This window comes from Ambystoma mexicanum, chromosome 12 (assembly GCF_040938575.1).
Source record: "Ambystoma mexicanum isolate Mex_15411 chromosome 12, UKY_AmexF1_1, whole genome shotgun sequence".
Classification (NCBI taxonomy): Eukaryota; Metazoa; Chordata; class Amphibia; order Caudata; family Ambystomatidae; genus Ambystoma; species Ambystoma mexicanum.
This window is the reverse complement of record NC_090936.1, coordinates 1,140,171,493-1,140,191,542: the sequence shown is the minus strand read 5'-3', so window position 1 is coordinate 1,140,191,542 and position 20,050 is coordinate 1,140,171,493. Positions and strand designations below refer to the sequence as shown.

Genomic DNA, 20,050 nt, shown 5'->3' with positions numbered 1-20,050 from the left:
TGCTACCCAATAATAAAAAGGACAGCCGGAAGGGTAAGAGCTGTCTTTACCCATCGCTGCTGATGGGGATTAAAGACTTTGTAACTTGAATTTATGTGTGCCTTTGTTACAACAAATATTGTTACGCTACGAGGATCACAACTAAGGATCTTGTTTTGATCAAAATTGTACAAATCTGCCTAAAAGTGACATAAAACAAGCCTTAACTACTCATCTATTCCACTAGTGGCTATGATTGGTGAGTTATCCTGCAGTTTGGTTCAACAGACTTTCATATCATTTGTACCCATGTTTATTTTCTACTGCGATTTTCAGAAACGAAAGCCACTACACAATACTTACCATTCTTCCAGCCCTTAATAGAGATCTTCATCACATATGTGGAGGAATTATTCATCAACCTACTAAATTAATTGTTCTTGTTAAGCAGCCATTATTCCTATGAACAATGAACATGGGCACCTGCTATTATTTCAAAATAGACTTGTCTATAGGGGGTGCTTGTAAAAGTACTTTATAGCTATCCCCCGTCATTTGAACAATGAGTAGTAAGTGTTCAGAAATCCACGTTACAAAATGCCTCCTTATACGTACATATATAATAGCAGCTTTATATAAAAAAGGTATTTGTTTATTGCTCTCGTTGCACGGTGTGCCCGCATTTTGGAAGCCTTGTTGGGTGCGACATTGCTTGTAGCGGTGAGCCATGATGTCCTGCCTCACAATAATGCCATTCCTGCAACAATGTGAGGGATGGTTGGCATGAAGAGTGGGTTGCTGTGCACAACTTTCAGCTCTGAGTCAAGGGCAAAGTCAGCATCTTGTGCAAACGCAAGTGCAATTGAGATATATTGAGATAGTTTGTTTTTCACTCACAGAAATTATCTGTGCATTGAAGTTCCAGGGACTATACCTAAACACATACACAGCCCTGCTCATACAGGAGTGTTATTTGCATATTACCAAAATGATTGTCAAAATATATAGGAGTAGTACAGGTTTTAGAGTGATACTACTGCTGCTGCCGGTGTTTGCGTTCAACCTCACAGTACATGGATGCTGTACGGTGATGGTGGTGCCAGTGACCACAAATGGAACCTCAAAGTTCTGCTTCATGGCGCTGAAGTTATTGACTTGAGTGGCTGGGATTTGTAGTGTCTTTGTTATCCACTGAGAGTCTGATAGGGTGATCTGAAACAGAAGTAAAGAAAAAGACTCACTGCTAATTTTACTGTCACAATGTCACCTAACATATAAGCAAAGGAGCAGGCATGCACCAATACTTTCATTTGAATTCACAAGTGATCAAACCTGCAAATGAATCCAACCGAGTACAAATTTTATTTAAAAAAATCTATTTATATGACAAACCTTATATAACAGCAACAGTCTTTCTCAAGCATGTATCTGTTTTACAGTGACATGCTATGTATAGTCCACTATGCAGATGATGTATCAAATACTACAAGTTGTTTAAAAAAATGATTTTATAGTTACATTAATAACATTTTAATACATCACATCCTAAAAGAAAAGTATATCATATCACCGACATCGGTTTATCAACCTTTCTGCTCATTCATGCTACGATGACCGTTATTACCACATATATTTCTTTCCATAACCTAGAAAAGTATATTATGCATCCCTTACGTTTCCTAGACATAACTATTGCCCACAGCTCATTGGAGTTTGCTATCATCTCAAGGCCTGAGGCTTTGATCACTTTTAGCCCAAGAGCTGTCATTGCGCTGCGGTCAAACAGGAGGTGACTAACAGATTTCAAGACCAGTTTACCACAAAACTGGCAAAGTCTATGCTTCCTTGCCACTTTGGTCCAACACTCAGTGATCTCAAGTGTTTTGACTGCATTAAACCTAAGGCACAAATAATCCCATACTAGATGGTTTACAATACAGTTCCTAACATAAAATGGAATCAATTGTCTTTTCAGAATGTAAGGAAAAAAAGCATTTGGCTGTTGATTTTGTGGCCAAATCAATTATCATCTGTTCATGGAAGTGAGCCACTAACATTGTCCTCATAACTCGTTTATATTGATTGATGAGGATCCACCTGAGTTTCCCAAGACATAAATTAGACAATTGTTTGAGGGCTCCCAGTGAGGAACATTTCATATAAACAAGTTCGGTATGAAATACTTCATGCAGCAAGCCCATGAGAGTATTACTCGTAGCATGGACTAGCTTCCAGTACAGAGTTAGGCAAGCCAGCATGATACGTTTTCTTATAGGCATCAGGTGAAATTCTAAGAATAGCATTTCAGATGACACGTATTGTGGTAGTCTTAGAATTCGCTTGAGGGACATCAATTCTATTCGAGAGATGGCCTCCAACAAACCAAGCAACCTAGTCTCAGCAGCATAGCAGATAATAGGGGGAATCTTAATGGAGTACAGTTTGACCACAGTTCCCACTGAGTTTCACCCTCCCTTGTAGGCAAAGGAACAAATGGCTCCTGAGATTTGAGCACTGCAGACTTTGTTTGTTCAAATGTGATGGATTCACAAGGTTTGCATCAACATAATCCCTAAGTAGGTGTATTAATTTACTACTTCAATAGGGACCCCATTTAAGTTCCAGACAGCTCATGCCACTTTTTTGTGAGGAGGTTTAAACATCATGATTATAGTTTTTGTCGTGTTCACTTTTAATGAATTTGCTTCAGAAAAGGAGAGTAGGTTATCTAAAGCAAATTATAGACCACTCGGTGTGAGATCTAAAATAACTATGTCATCGGCATAGTCAAACTACCTGGTTACCCAGTTTGGGTGTAGTACATCTGGGATCAACCAGTTCCCTCCCTATGTCAGATAGATACAGGTTGAACAGCTAAGCTGCTAATGTGCAGCCCTGTGTGAGTCCCAATTTCGTGTTGATCCAACGTGAGGTTCCACCGTTGCCCTCCAATCACACTTTTACCCGTGTCTCCTCATGCAATTTCATTATCATTTTCAACAAGCCAGAAGGAATCACCCAACTAGACAACTTTCCCTATATCCTTCCACGGTCTACTGGGTCAAATGCAGCACTATAATCCATAAATGCTACTGAAATAGGACATCTTTGAATCTGCCATGACTGTTATATTATAGTTGTAAGGGCTAACGCACGAACAGAAGTGGTGCATACTTTCCGGAACCCAGTTTGGTTCCATGGAATGATAGCAGCTGTCTCAGACCAAATTGTCAGTTCCTCGAGTAAGATTTTTGCAAATATTTTGGAGAAATCTAACATTGCAAGAAGGCGATAGTTTCGAGGATCTGTGTGGGAACCTTCCTTAAGTACTGGGACAAGAATGCTATCATGCCATGATTGTGGGAGCAATTGGGTAGCGGCAATACTAGTAAGGAGGAAGTGTAGAACATTGGCCCACAACCCAATGTCTGATTTTATCAGTACGTTGCACAATGCGGCAGGGCCAGAAGCCTGTGATGACTTGCTGTTAGTGATGAGCCTAGCAACTTCATGTTAGCTTTTCCGAAAGTGCCACTCACCGGACTGGGGTGTAATTACAGGTTGTTCCAGGTTGATAACCCCAAGCGTGTTATAATTGTAGGTTACCCAGGCTGGTTCGGCAACACTGCTGATTATGGCAGTACAGCTCTTATTTAGTTAATTAATGATCTGTCAAAATATTTTATAATCATTGATTTGAGCACTAAAAACCAAGTTCTTCGACTTTTCATGTTCTCTAAACTGATGATGTTGTCGAAGCCACTTAGTATAGTTTGCCCTTATTGTTCTTCGGCCAAGGGAATATTCATCCTGGTCGATTTTATGTAGAGCCTGGTTGTGCAACTCTCTGTGCATGGCTTTTTTTTTAAAATCGCTAATCGTTTTATCATAAACCATAATTGTGAGGATTTCCCAATCAAGTGGCCTGTCTTCTGTTACTCCGAGCATTTTGGAATATAGTATTGTTAATGACTATAACACACTCCACGTATTTTGGCCAACAGTTGGAAGCAAGAGAGCAAATCCATCTCCTGTCACTGGAAAGAGTCAGTTGCACAAAATTGGTCGAATACCATGTGTCCTATTGCTGAAGCAGCTTCGAGTTTAGTAGAGGACAATTTTATGCTAGTCATGGTATTATTAAGTGAAACAGATCCAGTGTTTTTATCAACAAAATTGCATTGTTGTATGTTAAGGCTCAACACAATGGGCAAATGGTCACTCATGATTTTGAATTATAGCTATGTCTACTATCAGGGACTGCTTCAAATACGTAGTTTATGATACTGGAGCTAGTAGTAGTATTACAAGTTGTTTAATGTAAAGAGGAAAAATAGGCATTGACGGGAGCGTTCCTGTCCTACTATCCCTATCGTACGTGCACAGTTACCCACGAAGTTCCTCCAAATCTACTCCCCTCAGATGATAAAGTTACCAACTGGTAACGTTCTTTTGACTGGATGTTCCTCCCACATATTCCTCATCTTTGATATCAGTATCTCACCAGCTATGCTGGTTCGGCAAAATAAATCTCGGCAGAGGCTGCTGTGCATAATGTCGTGGCATCAATGTCCCTTGAGGCCCGCTGTGGCAAGTCGACATCGCATGTCGACGTTACTAGTAGTATAAATAGCTTGTGCAGCGCCCGTTGGCTTCAGTTCTGTTTTTTCATTGTATAACTCGAGGAACCATCCAGGCGTGCCCCAGACTGTGAGCTCTTCGGAAATGCAAAGTGTAAATCACACAAATTGTACAGCGGGGTAGGCTGGGAGGGGCGATGAGGACTACATGGGAGGAACACCCAGTCGAAAGAATGTTACCAGTTGGTAAGTAACTTTTTCTTCAAATGGATTGTGTCCTCCCACGTATTCCTCATCTTTGATATACTCCCAAAGCAGTGATAATTTTGGAGGTGGAAGTACTATTTAGTCTTATCATGAATGAAATGAAGTACTGCTTTCGTAAAAAGGCCTTCTTGGGAAGAAGTCTAAGCAGTAATGCTTAACGAAAGTATGAATTGACAGCCAAGTTGCAGCTGAGCAGATGTCAATTACGGGGACTCCCCTATGAAGAGCCGCAGAAGTTGCCATGCCCCTCGTGGAATGAGCCCGAAGCCCTTCCGGCGGTTCCTTTCCAGCTAGCCTGTAACACTCCCCAATAGCTAGAGTAATCCAGCAGGATATAGTCGGTTTGTCACAGATAATCCCAATTTAGGACCAGTATAACCCACAAAGAGTTGGTCATCCTGGCGTAATTTCGTCATTCTCGCTATATAAAAACTCAGCCTTTTTTGGGGTCTACTCTATGCAACCTTTCCTCCTCTTTGCTCAAATGAGGAGGAGGGTAAAAAGTTGGGTGTGTTATTTTTTGCGACAAGTGAAAGACAAACTACTTTTGGCAAGAATGATGGTTTAACTCTAAGGACCTTATCCTTATGAAAGGTAGTATAATGAGGTTTGCATGAAAGAGCTTGCAACTCACTAACTCTGCGGACTGATGTTAGAGCCACAAGAAGGGCAGTTTTCAATGTTAAAAGCCTTAAAGGGCGGGAATGTAAATGCTCAAAAGGTTTACATGTTAAAAACTTCAACACAAGACTCAAATCCCAAGCAGGGACATGAAATGGTACTGGAGGGTACATGTTAGAGAGTCCCTTCAGAAATTGGACAATTAATGGAATCTTCAAATAGGAAACCTCTTCAGAAGAGCTCTAAAAGATGGAAAGCGCCGCAAGGTATCATTTTATTGTTCCAATCTGGAGCCCCAAATTGGCCAGATGCAATATAAAAGAAAGCACCATAGGAGTGCTACACTGAAAAGGGTCCACATTCCTGTCCTTGCACCAGTTACTGAATTTATTCCAACATCACTGGTACAGCGATTCGGTTGCTGGCCTTCTGGCTGAAAGCAAAATCTCCATTACGTCATCCGGGAGGTCCCAATCCCTATATCTCAGCCTCTCAGAAACCATGCGTGAAGGCTGAGTGTCTTGACCTCTGGATGCAGAACCTGACCTTCGTCTTGTGAGAGAAGGTCCTCTCTTAGTGGGAGGAGGTATTGGAGGGAAGATGGACATGTCCAGAAGGTCCAGGTACCACGTCCTCCTGGCCAAATCCGGAGCAATTAGGATCATGGTTTTCCTGAACTTTCTCAACGCGTACATGTGTGGAAATTCCCAGTCCACTACGAACGCGTCCCCTAGAGCTCCTCTTGGAGGAAATTCCCTTCAGCAGTACTGATCGCACTTCTGGTTGACACTGGTCGCGAACAGATCCACTTGAGGGATTCCCCAAAGGGTGAAGATCTCTTGAAAGACTTCCTGAGCAGGTTTCGACTCGTGGGAGACTGTGCCCTAGCTGCTCAGAGTATCCACCGCTGTGTTCTGCCCTCCGGCTTGGTGAACTGCCAACAGAGAGATTCCTTCTTGTATTGCCCAGAACCAGAGCTGCATTGCCTCTTTGCACAGTGGTAGTGACCCTACGCCTCCTCTCTTGTTGAGGTAGTATATGACCACTGTGTTGTCCGTCATTATCATGACATTCTTTCCCCATACTTAGGGCAGAAAGGCCTTCAGCGCTAGTCTGATTGCCCTCAGCTATAAAAGGTTGATGTGTAGTTTGTACTCCGATGGACACCAAAGAATGCTGATTGTCAGTTCGTTGGTGTGGGCGCCCCAACCCGTGAGTGAGACGTCCGTCACTACAGTTATCTCTGGCCATGGTTGCCAAAAAGATTGTCCCTTGAAAATGTTGTCCTCGCAAGCCCACCAAATTAAGTCTGGAGCAACTGCTCGGAACTTGCAGTAGATCCGACATGTTCCCTGAAAATTAGGACCATTATGTTCTCAGAGCCCATTCAAGGGATCTCATTCTCAATTGCGTCTCTGGCACCAGGAAAATGCAGGACGTCATGAGACCAAGCAACCTCCAAAAATCGAAGGCCGGAAGATGCTGGGCATTCTGAAACTTCGTTACCATCTGCAGAATGTGTTGAGCTCTCACCTTTGGAGGTGAGGCTTTCCCCGGGGAAGTATCCAGGACTGCTCCGATGAACTTGAGTCTTTGGAATGGTATCACATGGGACTTCTTGTAATTGAGGAAGAAGCCCAGTCTGTGGACGGAGTGGCAGGTTCTGCTGAGATGTTCCTGAGCTTGCTCGAGTGAACGAGCCCTGATCAGCCAATCGTCTAGGTAAGGGTAGACGCGAACCCCCCATCTCCTGAGACTCGCTGCCACTACCGCCATCAGTTTGGTGAAAACCCTTGGTGCGGAGGTCAGCCCAAATGGTAGAACTTGAAACTGATCATGAGAACCGCCAACCGTGAACCTCAGGTACTTTTTGTGCTTGAGATGGATTGGCACATGAAAGTAAGCATCCTGAAGGTCCAATGATACCAACCAGTCTTTGAGTTGGAGAGCCTGAAGGATCTGAGATGGGGTAACTATCTTGAACTTGTCCTTCCTGAGGAACTTGTTCAAGTTTCTTAAGTCCAAGATGGGTCTCAATCCCCTGTCCTCCTTGGGAATTAGAAAGTAGCGGGAATACCAACCCTTGTTCCTCTCTCCGCTACAGGTACTTGTTCTATTGCACCTTTCGCTAGCAGGATTAAGATTTCCTGCACAAGGAGCGGATCTGGAATTTTGACAGAGTGGTTCCCAGTGGATGATCCTGAGGCCTTTTTAGAAAGGAAGGCAGTAACCTTGAGCTACTGTTTCCAGTGCCCAAGCATCTAAAGTAGTGCCCCGCCATTCGTTCAGATGCAGAGAGATTCTGCATCCGACCGGGGTCTTGTGCGTCAAGGCCTCAGAGTAGCTTAGAGGTGGCTGCAGCAGCGGCTGAGGGCAAAGATGCTGCTGCTGGGGCTGATTTAGCACCCCTTCCTCGTCCACCACGAGGGAATTTTCTTTGTCCTTTCTGTACGACCTGTCCTCTTCTTCTACTAATTGAGGAATAGTAACAAAAAGAATGACCTCTCCAAGAAGATGAGCCTGAATAAGGTTGTTGAGGTTGCTGAATGGAGGCGCTAAGGGATTTACTTGCCGCCTTGGAAGCCGCAGCTTCTCCAGGCTTTCATCCGCCTTGCTGCCGAACACCCTCGAGCCATCAAAAGGCATGTTGAGTAGCCTGGCCTGCACGTCCAGTGCAAACCCTGACTTTCTCAACCACGCAAATATGCGCAGTACCATGCCTGCAGCCATGGATCTGCTATTGCTGTCAGCAATATCCAATCCTGATTGGAGACACTCTCCCATCGCCTCCTTGCCATCCTTAACTATATTCAGAAAGCCTTCCCTTTACTCACCTTCTGGAATATGTTTAGCCGCCATTTTAACACAGTCCCACAGGATATGGGTAAACCTGGCTACGGTACAGGTGACATTAGTGGACTTTAGGGCCATACTGCCCGAGGTAAACACCCTGCGAGAACAAGAGTCCACTTTTTTATCATCTCTATCTGGGGGAATAGAGGGATAGGCTGACTATCTGGTGAAAGTCGCAGCTTGGACCACCAAACTCTCAGGGACAGGGTGTTTGCTGAGATAATCAGGGTCACTGTTTGATGGCCTATATTTCCTGGGAAAGTTCCTATTGACAGCTGAACCAGATTCAGGATTTTCCCAGTTAGCTACCACCTTCCTCTGAAGGGCCTTATGAGAAGGTAGAACTGGGTCTTTTTGGGGACCCTGGTCCAGGATGTCTGTCATGTCATCCTGTTCGAAGGTTGGTGAGGTCCTACTCCAACCCATGCACTCAGTGACCCTGTTCATAAGATTCCTGTACCCTGATTCTGCATAGTCTGAACGGTCAGTTTTAGCAAACTCCAAATCTGGTAATGTATTAAGGCCACTGGCAGAGTGGAGGGGGTCGCAGAGATCTTTCATTCTTGACTCAGGGTCAATTAATTCTTCGGGCACTTCTCTAGTGCCAAATGGCACCCCCAATTTAGAAATATCTTCCTCTAAGGCACTTTCCACCCCAAAAATAGAGGACGTTGACTTAAAAAAGTCTGTTTTTGGTACAGGTTTGTACGTTTTCTCCTGAACCGGAATTTGCCTCGAGGGAAGCAAAGGTTTCGTCGAAGGCATCGATGACGTCTTCGATAAAGGAGTAAATGTCTCCTTTGACTTTGGCGTCAAAGCGATCAGCGTCGATGAAATCGCTGAATGTTTCGATGTCTTATGCTTCTTTGCCGGTATCGGCGACGGACTCGAATCTCGGGTGGAATCCTTCGACACTTTAGTGTTGGATCGAGAATGTCGAGTTTCCGACCTACTACTTTACTTAGCCGAAGTAGTTTTTGACCTTCCTGCGTCATCCAAATAGCGACCGGTGTCCGACCCTTGTGAGGCTCTTTTGAGGGGGTCTGGGCCGCATTCTCAAAGATTCGCAACATATCCACCCTAAAAGCATTCCACTTGCTGGGGAATCCGACCTAGTCGGGCAACGTATAACCTCAGTAGAGGTGTCCGATGACAAAGAGGGAGATCTATGAGGTCTCTTCTTCGCCTTCTTGGAAGAAGACGAAGATTGTCTCGACCTACTCCTCGACCGAGACCTCTTCGAGAGCTTATGCCGAGTAGAGTCCTTGAACGCACCTGACTTTTTATATTTCTTCGAAACGGCCTTCGAAGCTTCACGCCCCACCACCAATTTACCTTTGCGTTCACGAAGAGATTTTTCAGTCATAGACTGACAGGAGCCACAGTCGTCGGTCCGATGTCCAGAACCCAAACACCAAAGGCAGATGCAGCGAGGGTCTGTTATCGACATTTTCGTCCCACAGTCGTGGCATTTCTTTAAACCTGACTTGGGGGTAGAATGGGTCGAAGACAAATACATTTTCCTGAGGAAAAAACGAAGTGCGCCATTAACTCGATGAAAAGCTATCGGAAAAACGGAACTGAAGCCAACGGGCGTGGCACAAGCCATTTATACTACTGGTGACGGTGGCCCTCGAGGGACATCAACGGCACAACCTCACGCACAGCACCCTCTGCCGAGAATTTATTTTCTGAAGCACTGAAGCTGCCGAGATACGAATATCAAAGATGAGGAATACGTGGGAGGACACAATCCATTTGAATGTTTTTTTTATTCCTGTAATCATGAGGTAAGGCATGTTTAGAAGATGTTATTCACTAATTTACAGTTAAGCACTTATTCTTCTTCTCCAGGGAGTAAGGGTTGTGCGCATATGTCTCTAAAGGTGATACACGCACTAGAACAAATATTACTGTAAAGCAAGATACTTCTTCTGGGATTTGTGAATCTGGTTTAGCAGTGTTGGCCCCTACAAGAGTGTGTGTAGTCGAAACAGTTGCAAATGAAGCCCTTAGTGCTGCTTGAAAGATTTGCATGTATGCCCTGCATATCTATAGAGTATTCCTTAGTGCTAGTGTGTATAGAACTGCATGTTGCAGCTTTACAGATATTGTTTTGTAGGGGAACATTTGCTAGCAACCTAAGTAATCCCCCTCCGACTTGTTCAATGGATAATTCCTTGTGTGTCAGGGCATATCTGGATCCTGCAAACTGTCCCTCTTTCAATACTTAGCTTTTGGGGCATCCAAAGCACATGAAAGATTGGCATGTTTTTCAAACATCTCATGTTGTATCCACGTTAAAAATGTCTGCTCTTCAGATATAGAATTTATGAAAACAATGTTCTGCCTTTGTAGGGGGTTTTGGAAAAATACAGGCAATTCTTTTGTTTATGTAAAGTATTTAGATTAATTTGGGAGGGAATTGTGCATGGATGAGGAGGACCACCACTATTTCTGTGCATGGCCACAAAAGATTCATTTACGGACATTGCTTGCTGCCATCTTGACATGTAATTTCATGTCTAAGCATGCATAAAGTGATATATTTGAGCCATGGGCCCAGGCCTCGACACGCAGATTCATATTTAGTGAACATCAGTGTTTTCATGCAAGAATCTGGCACCTTGTAATTAGAAGACTGGTTGTTTATTGTAAATAAACCTGTTAACTGCTCTCCAGGCTTCCTGCGATGAGCACCAAGTGTTCCACTAAATAGTAAACAAACACTGAGATAGCAATATGAAAGAACTACACAATTATGAAAATACTACAGAGCTTTCTGTGGAGTCTTTTGCTGTCAAGCTGCTTTTTAAAGTGCGTGAAAGGTGCAAGCTGCTGACCAAAATCAAGCTGCTGCCAAACCTCAAGCTGCTGCCCAACTTCAAATTGCTGACCAATGTCAAGCTGCTGACAGATAGATATGCTATTAGTAGGCGTTAACAGTGAGAGCCCAGAGAATATGAAAAAAGGCTGCATTTGAGTCCCCGGAGGGAGACTTTGCTGTGTGCAGACTGGGAGCTGGCAAGAGGCAGACAGTAAGCTGGAAAGGGAGCAGTACTAGAACAGAGCAGCGGGCAGGGGTCGGGTCCCACTTTTTCCCTGGCTGGATTCTAAGGCCACTAAATACAATTTGTGGCTTTTCTGAAACATTTGGAGTATCTAGACGATTCTGTTGACTGACTTTGGAGCAGAATATTTGATTTTGAATGAGCTGCATAGCAATATTTTTAACTTTTCCACCCAAGGCAAGACAGCTCACAGCCTCAATTAAAATTGGATACATGCTAGACCATGTCCACTCCCAATTGGCATTAACTCTTTATGAAGCATTCTTTCCTAATTCTATTGCTTTTTGATGAAAGGGCCATGATGTTTTTTCTTGGTGGTTTTTGGCATTCCTTGGCATTTTTCTTGGATTGTGTAAATCACTTCAGGCTCCTCCAGCCCTTATCTACCTGCCTATTACAGATAGCGAGTATGGCAGGTGGTTTACCCTTCATTGATATCATATTGAGACAGGTATTGAAAGGGGAGGTGCGGTTAGGTGCTTCTATGAAGATTTCCTAGCATGATTGGCTAGGTGATACTTGATGAGGCAGGTCGTGGTTTTTAAGGTGACTATGATGTCTTGGAGAAAGTTTCAGTCTTGAGTAGATGTAGAGGCAATGACAATGATTGCTGCCTAGTCATTCGTCATCCAAGAAGAAGTCGGATCACCTGGGCAGGCTGAAGGTGATCCCTGAGGCGGCCAAGGAAAAGACTCTCGTCGGAGAAGGCCCCTATGGACAAGGACAAGGTGTCTGGAGTGACCATGAAGGGCAAGCAGGACAGAGGTCCTGGCCTGACCGTGAAGGCCCAGGTACACCAGACAAAGACGTCTCCTTCCATCTACGTGGTGGTGGCTTCCCTTTCGAAGGCCACGGAGGTGGAACCGCAGGACACCCTTCCAAAGGCGAGAGTGTCCCTCCCTGCCAGTCTCTGTCCCTACACCACAGCTGCCACCTAGAGATCTTTCGGTGGACATTCTTCACACCCTCCACACTCTAGTCTCTGAGATACAGGTGAGGATTCGGGCGATACTGCCTTCTGCTCTCCCAGTGGCACCAGTGCCTGCCACCCTGCCGACGACGGGGGAACCGCCGGCCTAGAAGAGGAAAAGGTACCCAATGCCTCCTTGCTACCCGTCTCCTACCTTTCTGCCACCCCCAGCAGGTGAGACGGAGTCAGACACAGCGACGACGATGGGGACCTCCCGCCGCCTCCTCCCAGATCCTCTCCGTCCAACGAGATAGGATCGTTTCATGCAATGATCTCTAGAGCATCGGAGCTCTTCCATCCCGCTCCATAGGAGAAGGAAGGCTTCCTATATCAGCGCTGCAAGGTGAAGCGGAAGACCATCCTTTCGGTCCCACTCTTGGACATTTGGGACGGAGTACTGGTGCTCATGAAGAACCCTTCTATGGGCCCAGCGAAGAGGGACCGCCTAGAGAAGAAATACAGGGTGCTGGACTCTGCGCCCAAGTGCTTGCGGGCTCAACTGTCACCGGACTCGGTCTCTGCAGCGGCCAAGAAGAAGTCACCAGGCTCTTCATCAGCGAGGGGAAGATGTTGGTTGCAATGGGACGACGAGTAATCTACTCTGCAGCCACGCCACGTGCCCTAGGCATGCTACAGCAGCGACGGCCATCCTTTCGGTCCTCAGGAGGCAACTCTCCCCATTCTTCGAAGGGCTGCGGCAGGGGCGCCTCTTCTTACCGCCAACCCTCCTACGCCTCGGCCCAGGAGACCAACAGGGGCCACTCCAAGGGCTTCGGAGGAGGACATTGTCGTCGCCAGGGACCCCTAGGTGGCCCGTCAACGTCCAAGCATGAATGAACTGATCTTGATGATGGACCCTCACCCATGCACTCCGGTGGGAAGCCGGCTAGCGAACTTCGTCAGCATGTGGAAGACCATCTCCGCCGACCATTGGGTGCTGGCCGCTCTAGAGTTCCAACGGAAGTGTCCCCAAATACCACTGGTGGCATGGCAGGAAAACCACATCCCTCAACTGCTGTTTGAGGTTCGGACCATGCTAAGCAAGAGGCGCAAGAGGCGATAGAGCTGGTTCCAAATCGGCTCCGAAGAAGACCGGGGGCTGGAGGCCCATTCTCGACCTTCGGCGACTGAACAAGTACATAAAGTCTCAAACGTTCCGGATGGTCACCCTTCAACACGTGCTTGGACAGCTAGAAGAGGGAGACTTTCTGTCAATGTTAGATCTGGAGAATGCTTACTTCCACATCCACATCCACAAGGGACACCGTAAGCTTCTGCACTTCAGGGGGTGCATTACCAAATCAAGGCCCTACTGTTCGGGTTGAAGTCGGCGCCCAGAGTTTTCACTAAGTGCCTGGTGCCGGTGGCGGGCCACCTGAGACTACAAGGGATCCACAATAACCCTTACTTGGACGACTGGCTCAAGGATCATCGCTGTAGACCACATGGTGAGGACCGTCCGCCTATTGATGGATCTGGGATTCTCAGTGAATTACGCAAAGGTCCTGCTTGACGCCATCGTAAGGACACGCTGTTCCTGGAATCCCGGCTCAATATGGTGTTGTGCCTAGAGTCACCGTCGGAGGAGAGAGTGACGGCCATCCTGGGCAAGGTGCTGTTAGACTAAGAAAATACCCTACCATAGCATTGATGGTATATTATGTTGGCCGAAAACCAATCGCATCATATGCCCAGCATCGCCAATACAGAATCGTCAGCATAACCATAGAGTGTCCATTTTGTGCCCACAGAATCCGCCATTTTGCTTTCTCTCGCTTTTCTGTTCAAACGCTTTGCAAAAATGAATTGTATTTTGTTCTGTTCCTGCACAGAGCAAGGCCACAAGTTACATGTTGAGAGACCAGCCGGGACCAGCCCAGACAGAAATACAATGTTCTCCTCCCTCACAAGTCCTTGAAGGCGAGCAGAGAGGCATTTAATCACTAAGCCAGGTGCCAGCTGGTCTCGCTGAAACTGCAGAAACTGTAGAAATAGGCAGTTAAAGGCATGAATTTTACTCTCTTCATGGCCCCCTTTCTAGGCCCTCTTAGATCAAACTGACCTCTAGCTCACGAATAGAAACTAGGAGATAGCATGCCTTGGAATGTGTCTCTCCTACGAACACAGTCTGCTCACTGAATGTTCTCTATAACAAAGAATCCTGTCTGCGCCTTTGCAAATTGCAACTGTTGCTAAATCTAGAAATATAGATTAACAAAGAAACGTGTTAGGAGGTGTCATATTCGTCATGACTGTCAATCACCGAACCCTTGCTCAGGAAGATACATTATGGGCAGTTTTGATGTGTCACAAGCTGATTGTATGATGCTTCTTTTGTATATATGTCACTGTTGTAGAATGCTCGCTCTCTTGCATCTCATGAGGCATGGGTGACGCACGGGGATGGGGAATATTCATAAGCATGTGAATCCATGCCAGACCCATGCTGGAGAACAGTTACAGGTAAGAAACTTGTTCCATAGTGACCATTATGGTAGCAATGGTTCTTTAGTACTTATTTCTCATAGTTAATTTACTTTATACATGAGAGCGCAAGAAGCATTCATTGTTCATTACTGAGTGTTTTGTCAGAAGTATTTGAACAGGACCTTTACGAGTGGTGTATCTATCTAGAAGTATTGAGCATTGATATGTTCTACATGGTGCATGTCTATAAAACACATATGACGGGTTACTGGAAGGTGAGCAGCGGACTATCAATAAAATATAATGTGACGTTGGTAAGTCTCTCCTATGTTGACGAATGAGAGCAGCTGCCTACTGCAGGGGTTGTTGTTCGCTCTCTTTATTGATGCACAGTGACAAGTTTATGCTTTTCCCTATCCCTATTGCTATCACAGCCCCTGGTCGGGGGGTCTTGGACACTCCCCTCAGGGTAGAGGGAAGGCTGTGGGGCAGGCGTGAAAAAAATCACTTCAATTTTGGCGACTTTGACATGACCCTGTTCACCCTCTTCTATACCCTCAAAATATTCTCCCCACTCAAAATATTCTCCCCACATAGCTACTGAAGCGGGGCTAAGAGGGTTGCTACAGGCCTGGCGTTACAAAGAATAATATACACTCTAGTGAAATAGCTAAAGTGACGAGCAGGGTGTCTTCTCAAACATATACTCTTAATAGTTATTTTATGTTTACTTTGTATTTATTGGTCATATAGTTAAAACAATTAACTTTTTGAAAACAGCAAATACATAATATACAAAACAGCAAACAACAAGCAATAAAAACAAAACACGTTCATAGAAAATGTTTCCACCAGAAAAAGATAAATTATCAATAAGAGAAAGAACATTTTAACAAGAATCGTAAGCGTCACAAAGGATATTTGCACCAGAAGACTCTCGAATTCAAACTATGCAGAAATCCTACGATAGATATAACCAACTAAGTGGTGCGACCTGCAAGGCATGCCTTCCAAAACTCTTCATCATCCCCACTATAGGCATGTCTCCAATCAATGTGTTTCTTTAGGAAAACCGACCTTTTCTCCTGAAGGGCTGAGCATTGTGTAACCAGATGAAAAAGGCATTCAGGAGAAGATCTGTCGCCACAAAAGCGGCAAAACAGATCTTCACCAGATATTTGTCCATATTTACTAAGCACATCTTTTTGTTGGATTGAAGTTCAATTTGAATCTTAAGAATGACCTAATATATCTGTTTGGGTATTGCGGTAAATATCGGTCAATACTTCCCCGTTTGTTGTACTCCATCTTAAGATGACTCGGGAATGGTTATGAAGTTCCTCTAAAGTTTGTAACCAGTAATTTCCATATACTCATTATTTTTTACTTCTTCTGGGTTTTCCAAGAGATTTTTATGGGATAAGTCCCTCAAGTAAAACGTCTTTTCTTAAGATGAATCAGGCACAAAATAAAGAATCTTTCACAGAGTCAAGTATTTTGCGATGAAATGCTTGGAGTCTCCGATGAGCTCTACTTTCTAAAGAGCAAAGGCCTAGTTCATAACGGATTATAGGGAGGGGAGTAGATTTCTAAACATTAAGCACTATCCTCCAAATCAAACCCTCCAGCCTCTTTCAGATTTAAAGAATACAAGTGAATAAGGTCTCAATGACGTATAAAAGCCTTGGAATTAATTTCTCTTCATAGAATTTAATCATTGGCAACACAGAGAATTTTCTAAACCTTGAGTCTAAACATCTAATTTCATTTAACATGGCCAGTGTGCAGGCCTTCGCCCAGTCCCTGGTTCTCAGAGCATGCGGTTTAGAGAAGACAGGAAAGCCTACATATACAAAAGGTGTCAACTCTCTTTAATGGCTTACCATCTATTCGCCATCCATACAGTGATTCCATTCTCTTTGCAGTAAATTGCAAGATCTTAGAGTTTATTGCAGTTTATTGAGTAGTCTGAATGGGCATAACTGACAAAAGCGTTTAGCAGGCATTGCAGGCTCCCTCTGTATAGTCGAACATCAGGAAGTCATATGCATAGCTAATCCACGTTAATTTTAGTTGTAATAGTTTAGGGGATGATAATCCAGCACGACTCAATGACTCCCCGATGCCCGTCATTTACAAATTAAAGAGGCAGTGAGGGGGGCAGGATACAACCCTGCCTAAAACCCCTATTGACAGAAATTCTGTGTGACAACATACCTTCCCGATTTCAGTCTCACCTGCATAACTGAGTGCTCATGAAGAGCAATTATAAGTCTCAAGAGGCATAAAGGTATTCCCCGTCCCTGGAGTTTTTTCCACAGGAGTTCACTGTTGACTGTCAAAGGCAGACGAGAGATCAATTGTTGCTATTCAAATTAAATTGTATTTTTTATTCCACGCAAGCGACTGAAGAGACTTTTAAGAGAAATCCATCTCATGATGCTCCCATGGATTTTCTATACCCACTTTACCATTTTTGGAGGCGTCGCATTTGATTTGCCCAGGTTTCCAGATGTCCCAACAGCAAGGTGGCAAATTCCTTGCTGTCGGCGTACAGAATAGAAATCGGACAGAGTTTTTAGGGTCAGATCTGGTCCCCTTTTTTAAAATTGGGACTATGTGGGCAATCTGCCAGGAATCAGGAAGGCAATTGCTCGCCACTACGTTTCTAAACAGCAGAGTCAACATACAAGACCAAATCAGGGGATTACTGTGAATAACTAGGTTAGATAGCTTGTTTGGACCCGGTGCCCTCTATGTGCTGATCTTACTCCCAATTTCACAGATGGTCTCCTGGTCGATTTCAAGCTTCCAATCATCGTTATTTTCTGGTATTCCAATTTTTAGTTTAGAAATTTCTTGAGTAAATGCAATTTTGAAGTGTGAGACCCAATCTGGTTAGGAGAAAGCTTTAGCTTGGAGTGCTATCGGAGATAACATATTGCCAATGACCAATCTCCAAAACAACCAAGAATATTTAATGCCGAAGACTTTCAACATGTTTTCACAATCACTCTGCTAAAGAAGTGATCTATGACCCCTAACCCAGTTTTTATACGTTGGGAATTTTTTTTTATGGCATGTATCGTCCTAATTTTATCCCCTCACTCAATAACTTGATACTCTTCTGCTCTTAGCCCGATTTTTCGCTGAGCTAATTCTGAATCAAACCTGTGCGGATGTTTTACTTTTTGCCCCTTGAAAATGGTGTGGTGAGAACCAAGAACCTGAAATATGACCTTATCAACAAATGGAACAAAAGCATCCACTGTTAGTCTGTAATATTGCCACTCCCCTGTAGTTTGTTCTGACCAATCTTCAAATTTGCGATTTACCCAGGAAACCCGATTCAGGTTCCAAAATATGCGATTGCCTGCAGCATTTGCCGCAATGTCTCGAGTTAAATAGTTTCCCCATGATAATTCTAGCCCCATTCTTAATAAGTAATGGTCACTCAAGGGAGTCGGAATAATAAGTAATGGAATGCTCCACTCTAACAAGCTTTCACCTATAAAAATGTAGTCAATTGTTCGACCAATGTTTTCTATTTTGCCAAGTGTAGTGGTCCTATGGACCCTTTAGAGAAACCTCACTTGGCAAAGAGAAACCCAATCCCTCCATGCACACTAACCATTTCCAACCACACATGCTTCTATAGTTTTCTGAGGGCAACAACTAATATGGCAATTGGAGGAATACTCTATACAAGGAGCATTTAAATCTCCTGCCAATATTACCATACCACCGGGGGTCACTTCACGCCAACAGTTAACAATCAAAACAACTGAGAGCAAAGCTATGCAGGAAGAAGGAACTCGGGGCAGTGGGAAGCAATTCCAGTCCGGGGAGCAGGCTTTCTGATGGAAGATAAATGGAGACTTGAGTTGCGATGCGGATAGTTGATTTGGGGGTTTCAGTAGAGTGTGCATTTCTTTCAAGAGCTACGTAAAATGCTTGTGTCTAGGTTGGCAGGCAATACGTACAATTGGTGACCGTGTTTGAGAATAAAAGCCAGTGTGGCTGGATTTACAAATATAGAGTTGGCTGACTCAGTCCTGATGAAAACCTCATCCCAGCAGGGACACTGGTGAGGAGGAGACTTTCAGTGCCACCTCTCAAGCTCAACTGTGACGACAACACCATATTAAAGATGTTAAAGATTGACGCCTCCGAGTCTGAGCTGACAACACGTTTAATTCCTCTCTGCCTGTTGGGATTTCTAGGAGTGTCGCTCATTTTAAGGCTTGCAGCTTTAAATAATTTACCCGCAAGTAAAGTGTGCTGAAGTGTTCTTGTGTCATTGAAGCCTTGGAGTCTGAGCTGACGACACGTTTATTTCCTCTCTGCCTCTTGGGATTACTAGGAGTGCGGCTTCTTTAAGGCTAGCAGCCTTTAATACTTCACTCAGAAGCAAGGCGAGGTGAAGTGTTCCGGTGTGAGGAGAGTGAGAAGGTCCTTCTTTGCCATTGGAGTTTGCTATCGAGGACCTGCCTGCAGTTTAACCTTGATCGCGCACTGCTTTTGTTTAAGAGAGAAGCCCACCATATTCTTTTTTTTTTTAAAATACATTCTTTTTATTGGTTTACATCAAATAAAGGATATGCATACCCAGCATTTTACATAACATTGTGATTTTACATAACATTGTGAAAAGACAAAACACCACAAGACAGCACCTGTAGGTTTTGTAACCTTGATACTGAAACAAGTAAACACCTAATAACAGAGTGTACTGAAACCATCAAGCTGCGTAAAACCCACTTGGACATTTTTTTCTCACTGAACAATGACATTGAAGGGTGGTGGAAACACCTATTAGAGGGCCAAAATGTAAAATTAGTCTGCGCGGTACTAGACTACTTGGACATGGTGTTGAAACAAGAACTAGTGAAATTGAATCAAAAGACGGAAACACAGCTAAATATAAAAAACTGAAGTATTAATGGGTATAATCAATTATTGACAAAAGGGAAATTGTAACAAAAGTTTAATATAATTATGTATAAAACTGTAGTTTTACAAGAAAAAAAAAGAAAAAAAGAAAAGCCAAATCAAAAGAAGACCAGGTCGCAGCGCTGCACAGCACAGCACATGTGGACATCTCTAGTAGATGGCAGGGAGAAGCAGGAAGCACTGGCGGGAGGAATTTAGAGTCTGCCGCAGTGGCATGTATCTCCTTCAGCCGGGGGTCTTCGGGTGCCACAGAGTTATGCAATTCCAGCCCACTTGCCCCAGACCTTCAAGAATTTCCCCAGACAGCCCTATGCGTTATACATGTGCTT

General features: G+C 44.2%; 1 protein-coding gene across 4 annotated transcripts in view; it reads right to left on the bottom strand.

Annotated features, from left to right (window-relative positions):
• Nucleotides 1–609: 609 nt before the first annotated feature.
• Nucleotides 610–20,050, bottom strand: part of CPM (carboxypeptidase M) — a 330,252-nt gene continuing 310,811 nt past the window's right edge. For all 4 annotated transcript variants that reach the window (XM_069629710.1, XM_069629709.1, XM_069629711.1 and 1 more), the window contains one exon: nucleotides 610–1,191. In XM_069629710.1, the coding sequence (XP_069485811.1) occupies nucleotides 949–1,191 (243 nt within the window). In that variant the 3' untranslated portion in view covers nucleotides 610–948. The remainder of the gene's footprint in view (nucleotides 1,192–20,050) is intronic.